At 26.0% G+C, this 16,452-nt stretch overlaps 3 protein-coding genes across 3 annotated transcripts; 1 reads left to right on the top strand and 2 right to left on the bottom strand.

The window, feature by feature from the left end:
* Positions 1-1,733: 1,733 nt before the first annotated feature.
* On the bottom strand, positions 1,734-10,064 carry LOC128954930 (protein FAM8A1-like). Its single transcript, XM_054300546.1, has 5 exons — positions 9,499-10,064; positions 3,174-3,294; positions 2,628-2,754; positions 2,225-2,379; positions 1,734-2,103 (listed from the first exon to the last, which is right to left on the bottom strand). Exons 1-5 carry the CDS (start codon positions 9,896-9,898, stop codon positions 1,956-1,958), a joined length of 951 nt encoding a protein of 316 aa, XP_054156521.1. The 5' UTR covers positions 9,899-10,064; the 3' UTR covers positions 1,734-1,955.
* A 280-nt stretch (positions 10,065-10,344) lies between these two features.
* On the top strand, positions 10,345-11,231 carry LOC128955995 (28S ribosomal protein S28, mitochondrial-like). The gene is made up of 2 exons (XM_054301675.1): positions 10,345-10,963; positions 11,045-11,231. The coding sequence occupies exons 1-2, from the start codon at positions 10,479-10,481 to the stop codon at positions 11,229-11,231; spliced, it is 672 nt and encodes a 223-aa protein (XP_054157650.1). The 5' UTR covers positions 10,345-10,478.
* A 1,355-nt stretch (positions 11,232-12,586) lies between these two features.
* Positions 12,587-15,502, bottom strand: LOC128955412 (hemicentin-2-like). The gene is made up of 3 exons (XM_054301080.1): positions 15,307-15,502; positions 14,637-14,933; positions 12,587-13,516 (listed from the first exon to the last, which is right to left on the bottom strand). Exons 1-3 carry the CDS (start codon positions 15,365-15,367, stop codon positions 12,945-12,947), a joined length of 930 nt encoding a protein of 309 aa, XP_054157055.1. The 5' UTR covers positions 15,368-15,502; the 3' UTR covers positions 12,587-12,944.
* Positions 15,503-16,452: the final 950 nt, after the last annotated feature.

The raw sequence follows: 16,452 nt of genomic DNA on the forward strand, positions 1-16,452 counted from the left end.
TAATACCATCAATGAGTGTGTATTTATTGTATAATAGAGAGTGAAAACTCTAATGTATGTCTCGTTTTGTTCATTTATTTTTACACTATTTTTTTGCCTCACAGTTAGTGTTAGAGAAAAAAAGTGATTGCAGTTTGAGTTTCAAGTCGTGTTTCACTTGTGTTTTATTATGAAGAAGTAAACACACAAATTGTGTGCAATATATGTTAGTTGACACACATAGTCATAGACATACACATACATACATACATACACACACACACACACACACACACACACACACACACACATACATACACACACACACACACACACACATACATACATACACACACACACAACACTTGCTTTAGTCGACAATTTTTTTATTTACAGTATATACAGTACATCACACAACAACTCTCATTTCACACGAAGAAAACATAATCTTTTATATATATATATATATATAGACACATATAAGTACCGCAAAAAATATCATATATTCTGTATATAAAAAACTAGTAATTGAAGGGTAGATTCAAACGCAATACCAATACCACCGAAAAACACACAGTTATTGTTGTCCATTAAAATTGTACAGTGAGGACAACCAGTTCAGTCTAAATGAGCTTCACTTTTATATATATATAATAAAAAATTTAATATATTACGTGTGCTGTCAATGATTATAATTTATAACTTATAATACTGTACTAATAACGTAATACTAATAATAATAATAATAATAATAATAATAGTAATATAAAACACAGAATATGTTTAAAAAAAGACAATAAGAAATAAAATAGTAAAGAGATTGTATGTTTTTCCTTAAATATATATATATATATATATAAATAACTGATAGAAATTTGATAACAAAAAATATCTACAGAATATTCTTTAACTATTTTTCAGCCAAAAGAATTGCAAGAATATATATATATATATATATATATATATATAGAGAGAGAGAGAGAGAGAGAGAGATAAGTCGCTCTGCAAAATAGTAATGCAAAACATTTATATATATATATATATATAATACAAGAATAACGAAGCGATGCATTGGTCCGCACACACACATACAGACATGAAACTTATGTTTCACTATTGCTATGTGGGTGTGTGTGAGAGAGAGAAAGAGAGAAATAGTGATAATCAAAATATATGGCTTTAAAAACATTATTTTATTGTAATAATAGAGTGAAAGCAGAAAAATAAGAAGAGATTGTCGTTGAAGACGAAGAAGAAGTGGGGATCGAGTCTTCTCTCAAGAAAAATGAGTTGAAACTGTTTTGTCAAAGAAATCAGAAATTACTTTTGAGTAAAAAACGTATTTTTCTCGCTTTTCATTCACTCATTTCTTTATATATATATATATATATATATATTAAAATTAAATGTTATAAAACTCGTCGTCAAGAATATTAGTAGTGAAAAAATTTAATAATTTATATATAAAAATAAAATCATTTTCTCACTCATACACAATGTGTGCATAAAAATACAGTTTTTATTCACTATATATTTTTTTAGTTGTTATCATCATCATCGCTGAGGTCTTAGCAAAACATACGATAAAGTCATTACTTATATATATATATATATATATATTACATACAGAGAGTACTTATATAATAATATATTAATAAATATATAAAAAAAACAACGTAAAATTGCGATAAAGTTATATATATATATATATATAGTTTTAGTCATAATAGTATATGTATAAAAAACACATTATATAAGGGGAGTCTCTTTTTTATATAAAAAAAATATTTAAACATTAAAATCTTAACATCAAACTCGTCGTCGAGTAGAGAGAGAGTTAGTCGTCGGCGAGTATATAACAAACATGGGGTTTGAGTTAACAATATTTTTTTTTTGTTTTGTTTTCACGGAGAGTAACGGTGCCATTAAACAAAAAAATAATAAATGGCTAACAATTTTTAGTGGCTGTCCTTTTTTTAGGCACGATTCTGGATCTCTTGAACGACAACACACTTACAGAGTATGTCATAAGCGGCCCTATTATGTGGCGATAAGAATACAGTGAGTGAGGCCGGTATGAAAAAGACAGCACTCATATTCTTGATAAGAGCTCTCACTAACGACCTATGATATTATGATGGTTAGGGTTTAGGGGTAGTATAAATCAAATTGAGAAAAAAATCAGATAACAAATTATTAAATGACTTATAAAAACATAAAATAAAATACAAAGAGTTAAGTCTACCAAAAGAGTCCGATATTTTTAGCGGGTGTCACCCGAATCAAACCATTGCCCAAATCGTCGATAGTCTCACAGGAAACCACTGATATGCCAAATATGGCTTTTCCTGGTGTCGATCCACCCTCGCGGCCCATTTGGCCCGAATACAGGCATATTGTCTATTTAGTAAATAGTATATAAAATATTTGATAATGAATTTATGTTTCTAACTATTTAATAAATATAAATATATTAATATATACTAATATGAGTGCTGCAGCAGCAGCAACAACAACAAAAATATTGCAATTTGATTGCTGACACCATATGGGATGTCAAAAACACACACAAATAGATATATACTGTATATATATATATATATATAGTGTATAACAAATTGGCAATTGATGTGTTTAAAAATACTTGCCTCATAAGCGCAAACAATAAATCGGTGAATCATTTCAATGATGATTATCTCAGACGTCAGTTCATATGCTATTTGAAGCGCATCGAAGTCGTTGTCCAATAAACTCAAATCAAATTTATCCAAATCTCTGGTTCATTATATATATATATATAAATAGATATAAGATATCAAGAAATTATTTTTTTCTCTGTGAGACTTAAAATGTATTATTCAATGCTGTTTTTTACTTAAATATAAATATCATCCAAAAATATATATTATATAACAATAATAATATCATAAAAATAGAGCAAAAAACATGAAATATATATTATTTACTGTCTATAATAGATACGATAGGTTATTGCAATGAAATAAATATTTTAGTAATAGATTGTTAGTCTTCCACTATAAATATTGTATTATTTTCATCTAATAGTTTTATATAGGATATATCAATATCTATATTACTAGTACTGTACTGTACTTTACTGAACTGTATGTATATTGTAAATACATATAAATAGTATTAAAATTGAGTGCATTATATAATTGAATATACCATACATGAGATCGAGATAATCGACGGCAACGTATGTAACCATTAATTTAAGTATAAGAAGAAAACAAAAATCAATGACTTCTGCAGCGATTCTCTTCCAGAGCTTCGGCATTGAATAGACACGACCTATGGATATGGGGTGAAAGGGAAACAAAACAATAGCCGTTTCATTTAAAAAACAATACACACAGAGAGAAAAAGTCTACAAAATGATTGATTTATAGTGTATTAAAAGCTATGGAAGGAGAAAAAATCTCATATCCTTTATATATACAAACATAATATATTACATAATATATGATATATATGTATATATCATATATTATTTTTACTGAGAATTTAATTTATTAAAAGAAAAATTGTTTTTATTCTTTACTTATATTTTTGCTGCTCTTAAGCGCAAAACAGAGAGTCAAAGAAAATCCGGTTTTTATTAAAATATATGGCAAACACTGTATGTGTGTGTGATATAAAACTAAAGGCGCAAATAGAGGACAGACAAACAAATGACATTACAATACATGGAGAGTAATGATATTTAGAGAGAGAGAAAGAGTGGAAAGGAAAGGGCGAGAATAAGAGAGATGGGGTATTGAGAGATGACTGTACTCTGCATTTTACCCACCAGTGCTATACACAGAAAAATGCAAAGGTTTGTAATATTGGACTCTCATATTGTCTTTCATAACATTCTTTCTCTCTTTCCATTTAATCGCATGAAAAAGCTCTGCTCAGACACATCCATATATACATGCATTTAGATGGATAGACAGACAGATAGATAGACACACACACACTCACCAGCATTGGTAGGAACTGACATATCGAGAGGACAGACAATTATTTGAGTCACTTACGGAATGACAACTATTGAACACAACATTAGACATTTGATGGCAACTATCGTAAATGTCTTATACATCGATATTTATGTGACTTTTTTCATACTCTATAACACAATCATATATATATTATATTATATATAAAATATCTAAAGAATATTCTTTACACATATACAGTGCGCTTATAATTTAAACTTTATATCTCAGCTAATATTATTGATATTATTATTATATTGGATACAATTTTTTTCGATACAATTGCCTGCAATCATACTTTATATCAAATAAATTATATACAAAATGTCATTACATTGGAAATGTCTGTACGCTTTGATGATACCATTTCTGACAATTGAATGGCAATATGATTGTACATTATATCTACTGAATTACAATTAATGCCATCTAATAATATGAGATTGTTTTGGTGTGTATGTGTGTGTGTGTGTGTGTTGTTTGCTGTAAACAGGCCACACCAATATCAGGTACAGTGCCGTTAAAGATATAAACTAAAGATATACTGTATATATATAATCGTTTATTTGAAGACAATTTAAGGCAATTTAGTTAAACAAGTAATCCAAGCAAATCAATGCCTAATTTCTTTTACTTCATTTACCTCACGTTGTAGTCAACTATAAACAGATAATTGTAACGATATGTATATACTGTATATATTTATAAACAATATGTTTCAAAACACAGTCCAACAGTCAAACTATTTTGTTTTGATATAATTATATAAACAGTGTGTTACAAAACTTACAGTATATATAGTTTTTGACTTAAATAAAAAAAATTCCCACATTTGTGGAAAATAACAGTGCCTTCAATAACAAAACTTTATACATACTTATACAGTCAACCCATTATAATGTAAATAAATCTAATACTAAATACACTGTTTTATAGACTAATTGAATATAAATTATAGTCTTCAATATGTCTAAATAGCAAACAAACATAAAAAAGATACAGATTTTAGTTAACCGTTAAAAACATTTATATATACAGTATGTATATACGCATACATGTAGGGTTAAAATAAAGTATTAAATATAAAATATTTATTATATAAAACATATAATAAAAAAATTGAAACTCGAAATATGAACTAAACTCAAAAATTTTTGCTTAACTTTTTTTTGTATAATGTTATTCACAAAAAAATCTTTTTACGTTATAACATATTTAGCGCATAAATATTTCGTATAATATATATAAATTTATTATTATACATCAATATACATAAATTTTGATTTAGTTATATAAAAAATAAGTAAATCTTGTATGAAAAATATTAGGCATCTCATGTTTAACAAACAATCTCATTTGTCATTGTATAATGCAGTATATATTTATCAAATGAGACACATATTTAATAATAACTAATCGATAGCTGCATAAGCATTATATTACTTAATAATAATATAGTATTAACATTGCTATATTTGGTGAAATATAAATTAATTGAAATTAATTAGAAAATAATTAAATAATATATATTTATAAAACTATCAATTTAGCTAAAAATATAAATACTTTTACACGTTTATGTATTAATTATATTAGATTAAATAATTAGTAATTAATTTTATATAGTTATATTATATATTTTCTATATATATATAAATATTTAATATATATTTTTTAGATATAATTAATTATAATTTTTTATATTTAAATTTTAAATATATATCTTCATAAAAAATAATTACATTTTAATCTAATGCATATTTTAATTATTTAGTATTTTTTCTTTTTTTAAAAAATAGTAAAAAATATATAGTATAACATATAGTCAATTGTATATTGAAATTTGAGATAAAAAAATAACAATTTTTTCAAATCTCATAATTTATTTGCAATGCATCATTTATGTCTCCTTTTCCCTCTAAAAATAGCCCCTAAAACACATGTTGACCCATTAAAACACATGTTCCCAGTTTAGGGATACTTGGGAAATAACATGGGGTTCCCACCGATAATATAGGCATTAAATGCTTGTGTGATGTGATGACCCTAATGTTTATTTCAATGCACAATCACACACAAGTGTATAAATGTTATCCCGGCTAATTATAAAAATAGTGGGTAAATCTGTATATAACAGTAAGCCAATGAAAACTTAGCAATCATATTTATTTTTTAGTGTTATTAATTTAGCATGTTCAGTTATCTACAAAAAATACTAAATGACAAAACAACATTTACCGACAATTCCCATCAAATTCAAGTTTAAGAAAATCATTTAAATATTTATATATTTTTAAAAAAATTGCTGATTATATTTCAAAATTTGTTAAAAGTGTTCAAAATACACTAACTGACAACATTAATATAAACTAATTTGTAATTTGTTTTAATGTTTATATATTTTATTTTAATTAAATTTTATTAATATTTGTGTGAATGTTATGTTGTGTGTGTGTGTGTGTGTGTGTGACTGTGTGTGTGTGTGTGTGACTGATTAGCATTACTATCAACAACAATGTGATAGAGGATGTGATGACTAATTTAAATTAATATTACTCGTAATAATAATAATTTTATACTGAAATTATAACAACTTGTAATTGGATAATTTACATATTAAAAAACAAAAACAATAATAGTAGACAAAAAATAAAAACTATAAAAAATTTTCTTAATATACTAAAAATATTTTGCATAACATGTAATAAATGTTTGTAGTTTTTAACGATAGTAACCAAAATTATTAAAGTGATATATAATTTTCAATTTTTATTAGTTTTTTTAATACTCTATGGAGTTTTTAAACATAATATCTCTAAATTAGTGTCAAAAGTAGTTACGATAAAGTATTTATCTCATTACTTAAGTTTTATGTCATTTATAAAAATTATTATTATTATTATTTACAACATATCATAATAATCAAAAAGTTTGTACGATATAAAAGTGTGATTACTTTTTTTTTGTATTTAAAACACATAATTTACACCATATATTTCAAACTCTAATTATATTTTATTTCTCGTTGAATATGCAAATAATGTAAAATAAAATATATATATAAATTAAACACAAAATAAGCAAAATAAACACAAATTTTGTCATAACATTTGAATGAATACATACAACAAATGGGCGATAAAAACCTACATATTTTTCTGAAATATTTTCTGTGTGTATATATATAGGCCTTTAAGGCACAGATTACACTACAATTCAGACATCAATTTATGGTTTTTATTATTATATTATTTGCTATCTATAATAAACTAATGAAATAAACAAAACAAAAAACATAATAATAATAATAATATAAAACATACCGACATTTACAACATTTTAGAGTATTTCTATAATATATTTCTATCTCTTTTGTCTAACCTGAAGCATAAAACGATAGAAAATTTGTTTAACTCTATATAAAAAAGCTGCTGTGTCTCAAATAGGCATAAAAATGTGAGATGATTTCTGGGGAACGGTAGATATTGGGAGAGGGAGAGAGAGAGAGAGAGAGAGAGATTGAACTGTGAGATCAAACTACTTTCCGGTAATGAATTTGATCAGCAGTTAATTTAATTAGATTTAATGCTTACGTTTTCATATAATATAAAAAACTAAATGAAAAACAAATAAAATTATATTTTTTTTAAATGTATTTTTGTTGTTGTTATGTCAAACGTATTGAAAGAGAGAGATAGAAAAAATAAAAGAGAAAATAAAAACTAAATTATATATTAAATCAAATCGAGAGATGTTTAAACAAAAATATATATAAATATATAAATTCAATATAAATAATTTAATAAAATAACAAAGAGAAAAACAATATTAGAAAATAATAAATTATATTTTTTGAGTTACATTTTAAGTAACAAAAATAAAAAAGTGTTTTAAAAATATATTTCTCACTAAATATAACTGATATTATATAAGATTTTTTTTGCCATTAATTAAACTTTTTTTTTTATTATTATTTCGGCGATCAATTTGTGGCCATAAAATAAAATTCAGGGCAATTTTAATTTAATTATATGTTTTTTAAAAAAATGTGAAGCAAAAATCACATACACTACAAAAATTGATACACAAAATAATAACAGCAAAAAAACCAATTTCGATAAATTAAGAAATATTTTTTAGCCTCAACGTTGACATCAATTTTAAGTGAAATACTTGAGGCATTAAATGAAGTAAAATTGATTTCATGACTAAAAGCTTTCAACATTTGTTGGGATCATTGAAGAGAGAGAGAGAGAGAGAGAGAGAGAGAGAGAGAGAGAGAGAGCCTAAGAAATTGTTTTGTTGTAGAAATATATATATATATATATTTTGAGTGTTACGATAAAAATCAATGAATGAATGCTTTAAAAAAATAAATATAAAATTCATTTGAGAGCTAAAATAAGGGCCAAAATTTGCATTTAAAACGATTTCTCCGCTACTCTATCGACATATGATATAATCAAATAGTCATTTAAGTCATCTTTCAATTTGATGATGAATTCATGTGTTTTTTTCTTCTTTTAAATTGTGATTTTTTAATATACTCTTTAATTATTAGAAAATATAAAAACACATTTTTTTAAAACTTATTTTTTTTATTATTAAATAGATTAAGTAATCGCAAAAAATGACTACTATTTTTGATCTATGATCTCATTGAATGATTAATTGCTTTGAAAAAATAGTGGCAAAAAGTTTTTCACAGAAATGTCATTTCATTTCAATTTCTTTCAACACTTTCTCTCACAAAAAAAATTGTCAAAAAATCTTTTAATATATATATGAATACAAGTGAGAAATTTTTTTAAAAATTGAATTCAATTCAGTGATTGATATGAATGACATTACAAATGTATGGATAGATAATGAGCTCAATCTTCGAGATTCAGACAAACAGACAAAAAGTATTTTTACGAAGACTTGTGCGAAGACTAATGCCATCTAAAGGCTAGTCATCTATACATACAATAGTTTATCAGAAATAAATGTCAGATATTATTATTATTACATAACTTATTAGATATGAGGACAAGTGTTAGATTTAGGCTAAATTTTGTTTTTAAAAATATATTATAATAATTACTTATTAAATAAAAAATACATTTTAAAAAATAATATAACTATTTCTATCTATTTAATTAAAATTTAACAAACCCTCACATATAGATTAAATATAAAATCAATTTTAAGTAAAACTAATAATTAGTGGAAAATTTGTTTTATATAATAATATATCACATAATTATTTTTTTTCGTTAAATAAAAAATGTTTTTAAATAATAATTATTATCATATTATTTACATATATTTTTTTGCTAATAAAACTAACAATTTAACTATATTTTTTTGAAACTAAATTTTACAGAAAAAAATACAAACAAAAAACAAATTTAAATTTTGAGCTAAACTTTTAGATTTAGATAATACACTATAAGATCAATCAAAAGCTAATTACGAGATAATAATAATAAAGACATTGAGAGGGAGAGTGAAGACTGAAGACACTGACCATTACGTTGTGTGGTTGTTGTGTTGTTATTCATGTTATTGTTGACCATATTTTGGTTGACCAGTGGATTCATGTTCAAGAAGTTAAAGTTAAATACATTGTTGTTGTTATTTGCGGCCGACGATGACGTCGTCGTCGTCGTTGCCATCGAAGACATTATCAATGGATAATTGGCTGCAAACCAGTTGTATTGCATTGTCTGTAGTATCCAGACGTTCAAGTGTTGGATATATTCGTTGCATGTCTTGTAGGGAAGCGCTGAACCATTGGAACCGTTGCTGCCGTCCGACGACTCATTACTGCCGACTAAACCAACGCGTCTGCGGCGAACACCACCGACGCCGCCACTATTGGCCACACCATTGGTCACATCTTCACCATTATCTCCGGCGTCGGCCATCTCGTTACGACTCAATTGGTTTCCCGTCTGTCTGTGTGTGTGTCTTAAGCCGGAGTCACTGAAACTGATCCACAAATGATTAGACAATATGTGAGTCTAAACAACAAAACTGTTTATGAGTTTTACATTATTTACTCTCACTTTCGTTACGCAAACCGTTATTATTATTATTATATCAAAATTGTACGTCAATTACGACCAAAAAAAACTTTTAGACAAAATAATTGATTTGTTTTATTGTTTATATTATTATTATTATTACTAATAAGTAATAAAAATTTTTAATTAAATAAATTATAATTAATTATATATTTTTTGTATATCTCATAATAGTTTTTCATTTATGTTTTGTTAACTAATTTTGTGATTCAATTGAATTTTTATTGATTTTATATTATGATATAAAAAACGTCTTTATTTTTTTCAATCAAAACACATGTTATTGTATTTTATAAACAAAATTCACATTTTATTTGTTATTTAATTTATTTAATAATAATAATAATTGTTTGGATTTAGTTTTGTTTGTCTCGAAATTTTGTTGATCTAATTGTTTAACTTATTGTCTTCTTCTTCAGCAATGATCAGATCAGTTGTCGTCTCTGGATGTCTACGACAACGACGTGTGTCTCAATTGAGGACCAAATGTTTGACAAAAAACCTATTAATCTGTCGCCAACTTTTGAGCACTTCTTCATCGGACGACAAATCTACTGAAGAATCGGTCACTAATGAACTCTTGAAGAATGATATGATGAAGAAGAAATCAAGTCCTCAACAGTCGACAACAACAGCTAATGACGATCCGATTCAGTCTTTTGCCAAAGCGTTTGAAAAGTTTACTCAAATGTCCAAAGAGTCGGACAAACGACGAACAAATGTGACGACAACTGAACCGTCGGAACCGTTTCCTACACTTCTTCGATATTCACCATTCATTCAGATGGGAGATCCCGAAGGAAAGGTAGTTATCGGTCGTATTGTTGATGTCGTCGAAGACGATCTTTACATTGACTTTGGAGGCAAATTCAATGGTGTCTGCAAACGACCCAAAGTTAATCCCAAGTATGTGTTGTCTAAACACTATTATTTCCAAATGTTGTCTTCAATTAAATCCTATAAACTTTTTATCTTTTAATTTGTCAGTTATTATGTCAGAGAAGCCAAAGTTAAAATTCGTATCAACGACTTGGAAATATCCGACAGATTTTTGGGATCAACTAAAGATATGACTTTATTGGAAGCAGATATCACACTATTAGGTCACGTTTGGTCACCGGCAGCGACAATGAATCAGCTAAAGAGTGACCAATTAAGTGGAGACATCATTTAAAATTGAATTGTTATTATTACCGTAATTTTATTTTACAAATTAATTTCCATCAATGATTTATGTTAAACATTTATCCATAGATAGTGTCATAATTAATAATATAATTAATAAATTGATAGTAATTATTGGCATTTTAAAATTCATTAGTTTTATTGTATATCTAAGCAATCAATATTTGATACAAATATTTATTGGTATACCATAATTGTATTTATTATTATAATAATAATAACTATTAAGTAATATATATTTATAAATATATTTAAAATAAATAAAATTGAAAAAATAGTCTACAAATTAATTTTATAAATCACAACATAATTTCATTTAACGAGAGTATATATCTAAAAAATTTTAAAATATCTTATAATAAATATAAATAATATAATTCAAAATTAATATTGTATTAATTTTAGTCACTCTGACAATTTATATATTTATAGTTTATAATTTAAATATTGTAAATAATAAATCATTTAAATATCTATTTGTTATACAATGTATACATAATAATAATAATATTTGTAAACAATTCATAAAACACCATAAATATACAATTATTTCTTGAAAAATACATAATTTCATACATACAAACATGTAATCATTAAACTTAGGGGAACCGCCACATAAAAAATAGGCTGTCCATCCATCAGTTTTAACGCCCTGAATATTTATTATACAGTATTTATATTGTATATATAATTTTATTACTATTATTATTAAATAATTATGTTTTTAAAAAAACTTAATTCTAGCGACAATTAGGTAAATGAGTATAAAAAAGGTTTTCAATTTTGTTGCTATTGTTTGTAAATTGAATATCAAAAATGAATCAAATGAGATGTGAATGAAAATGATTTGCAAATATATAATAAGGTTTATATTCATATATATATTGTTAAATGCATTCAAATAGTATTTTATTGTCTAATGTTTTCTTAATGATTGGTTCGAGTGCTCAGTCTTTATGATGATGAGAGTGAAACTAAATGAATGAATAACCAAATTGACGCCCAAATAGACGCCAACTTTTTTTTTGTTTGGGATCAAACTCTTCCAGCGATTATATGAAGAATCCATTAATTTATGACAAAAAAAATGATGACTTTTCTTCATAAATCATTAGACTTTTTCTTCAAAAAAATAAAATAATTAATTGATCTATTATTATGAGGTCTTTTATTATGAGGTGATGTGTGTTTGTGTGTTAACGGCAAACAAATCTTTGGTCATTATTTTATGAGTTTTTGTTTTGGTTTAACAAAAAAAAAATATATAATCAAATTATAATTTGAGTTCATTTAAACAGTAAATCATTAATTTTTTGGTGGTTTTACAATGGTAAAAATATATATAAATATTAAAACATAATTATATGCCAAATATATATATATATTTGCAAATAATTTTTTAAATCCATTGAAATTTATAAAATAAAACTATTACAATAAACTATAAAATCACGTCATCATTATTACTATTATCGACTAAATGCGAAAAATTGTTTAAATTGTAGAAAAATCTAAAATATTTTTTATGTTTATCACTCAAATGGATTGAAATGGGCATTATTAATAAAAAACATGTTCATTGAGATAAATATATGTCTCTTTTTTTTGTGTGTCTTGAATTTGAGTTATTCAATTAAAATAAAATATCAATAAAAAAATTATCATTTTGTAAATAGTTGTCTAAATAATCAACGTTTGATGTTCAGACGTGATGTGGTTTAAAAAATTCGTCATAAGAGTCACTGTTGTCGTTATGATGAACGTCTACTTTGCAGAAAACATTGCCGCCGCCCGATGTATTGGGAGGCGTATCATACATAAGGGTGCGATTGTCAGGTGGAAGGGGAGGCGGCAGTTGAGGTGGTTCACCGTTTGGCTGACACTTAAAACTAGCCATATGTTGCTTTTGAAAGGGAAGACTAGCGTATGAATTTTCATCGCTCTCTTCGGCGATTGTTTCGTGAGCCCAGAGGACAGCCGGCTGTCCCGGTCTGGCCAACAATGGTTTTGTTTTATCTGATGAATCGCTATATTTAAAGGCAAGCGATCCCTCTTCGGACACTATACTAGTCCTATGGCTCATATGAGGTGTGGCTGATGTGTCGATATAATGAAATTGTTTCGATGGACTAACGGATAGTATACCTGCTTTGGCTAACTGAGCGTTTCGTTCTTCCATTTTTATATAGACATAAGCACCGGAACAGGCCATCACTATTATGACAATTGCCACCAATATTGGTATCAATACCGATGATCTCAAGTATGGCGGAACTATTCATTTATAATTCATTAATTAAAAAAAATTATTAGTCAAATGTATACATCATATATTTTAATATATATATATGATCATTAATATCAATCATTAATATATTTTAATTTTTATATTATGAATAATGTTAATATTTTTTTGAAATCTAATATCTGACCACATAATATATATGCTTAATTAAATTATATATGTATGCTATAAATATAACATGTATTTCAACTCCTACTGATATATTTTTTTAAAAGCTCAGCTATATTTCCTTAAAAAATAGTTTCAATTACACATAATATTATAATATATTATATATAGTGTATGATACATAGTATTTAACATTTCAAACAGTATGACATAACATATTAAAAGAGGAATTCTTGTTATTATTGCAAACATTTGTAAATAATTTTGTTTTTTATGTTACTATTTTCACTCTATATTTAAACCTAATCTCAAATAAACGTTATATAAGTTTTCATTTTAATCTGTTTCAACTCAATTGTATTTTTTTATTTTGCTTTCTCGTTAAAAATGTTACATAAGTCTTACACAATAAATAAATTGTTTATTATATTAGCCGCTTAAGTACGATACAGTATTATACAGTATAAGTGTTTAAATATACAATTATCTATACTTTTATGCACAAACACTATAGTCATAATTATAACTAACAGTTAAGATTGATGTTAACTAAAAAACCTTGTTTTCTATTTTATTATTGTTCATTCAAATCAATTATGATTTATAGCTATTATTAATTCAATGGTATTATTACTGTATTTAAAATAATATTACATAGTATTTGTGTTAAAAGTCTACAACTATTACATATATAGTATAATATATCATTTTAGTCCCCATTATTGGCTAACATATACTGAAATATAACTCCTTAAAAAAACATTTCCCAAACGTTATTAATGTTATCACAGAATTGCTATTTTTAGCAATGCATTCATTGATTTTAACAAGAATTTTGATTTTCAATGGTATAATGGGTTAGGAATTTAATGTCTATAATAATAATAATACAAATGATAGCCCATTAAAATTGTTTTATAGTGTCGATAGGCGTGTATATGTGTATACATTAAATGTTATCTATTTAATAGATATGCATACCTTCAACAACAAGCACATCGCTATAGGTGTCGGAGCCGTAAATATTGGACACAAGACACGTATAGATGCCTGAAGTGATGGCTGAGACGCGATCGATAACCAGCGATGAGTAATCTTCGCGCGACTCTATGACAACTCCCATCGACTCTAAGGTCATTGGCTTTAATTGGTGGCCGTCTTTTAGCCACCGGAACGATACGGGAGGACTGCCCTCCAGTAGGCGACAGTACACCCGAACCGATTGACCGGTGGCCACATTTCGTTCAAACAAAAATGGCTTTAATTTGGGTGCACTTCCTATAAAAACAATTTTTTTTTTATAAATAGGATATGATTTTTGATATAAAAAAAGTAATAAAATTAATTTTTTGTGACAAACATTTCAATGTTTTTTTGTTATCGCTTTATGTGTTTTTTATTACAAATTAAAAACCCATTTAATATATCATTGTTTATATGCATTATTTGAATACTAATTCATATATTATATTTAAAATATTTTTTAAAAAGAAAAATTTATAACTCATTGATTGCATAAAACAATAATAAAATATAATCAATCAATCAATAAATTATAGGATACATAAAGTGATAGCAATAATGAATATCAATTCATATATTATAATATAAATAAATCAATCAATTATTTTGCGATATTTTCAATACAAACCTTGATATGAATAGTCAATTGATGTAATAATTATTGTTATAATAAATAAATATAAACACATTATTATAGCTGATGTCGTTGTTGTATATAATAAATAAATATAAATTAAATTAACTAAATAAATAAAAATCCATTAAAAAAGGGTTAGCACTTCAATAGCATTATTGCAAAACACATCACAATATATTGTTGTTATATAAATGAGATATACATTGATATTAATGTTTTGTTGTTTACTATAATATAAGTAAATGTTATATAAATTTTCATCAAAACATTTGGTCTAATTGTAAGACATTTAACTAAACATTGGATATATTATATTAAATGTCTTGTCGTTTGTATATTAATGTTGTTGTGGTTGTTGTGGTTGAAAATGTCGACACAATTATTATTAATAATATTATTAGCAATTAATGGAGATATAAATGCAAATAAAACCCAAATAATTATCATATAAATTGTTATTAAAAAAAACTCATCGATTGTTAAGCCATTGGTTTTCCATAGCATTTGGTTTGTATTGCTATTACAATACTGTATAACCAATGGAACAAACAATGAATGGATTGAGTAGTGATTCAGTGAATGAGTCAATGCATTGAAAGTCTCCATTCGATACACAACACAGACTGTCGTGAGAGAGAACAGTGACGACACATACGGACTATCAAACAGACTGTATGTGTGAGAGTGTGTGAGAGAGAGAGAGAGAGAGAGAGAAACACTGGTGTATAAAGTGAGAGAGCCTTCACTTTAACTATCGGTGCATAATATGCATATAGTAAGACCTGTATGGGGGGCACCCACTCTCTCTCTCTCTCTCTCTCTCTCTCTCACGAGAACTTAAGCCCCAATTTTTGAGGCTCAGGTAGCGAATGGTAAGTTCATTGAAAACTACTACTATTACTACTATAATATAAGTCTGTCTTCGTTAACAACAAAGAAAGACAAAATCTATTTTAAAGGTCTCCCAGTATATCCTCGACAGCTGTTCCCACTGTTAGCAACAACAGCCAGTGTTAGCGTATATATCATATGAAGTATTATTATTTTATATGTCTTTCCTTAAAGTTTTTATACTAACATATATATACCGTATATCTGGTTTTTTCTTTACAAATTAACTAAAATATATGATAGTAT

This window comes from Oppia nitens, unplaced genomic scaffold, assembly GCF_028296485.1.
Source record: "Oppia nitens isolate AA-2021 unplaced genomic scaffold, nextdenovo-longstitch-racon4-pilon3 scaffold2_pilon_pilon_pilon, whole genome shotgun sequence".
NCBI classification, from domain to species: Eukaryota; Metazoa; Arthropoda; class Arachnida; order Sarcoptiformes; family Oppiidae; genus Oppia; species Oppia nitens.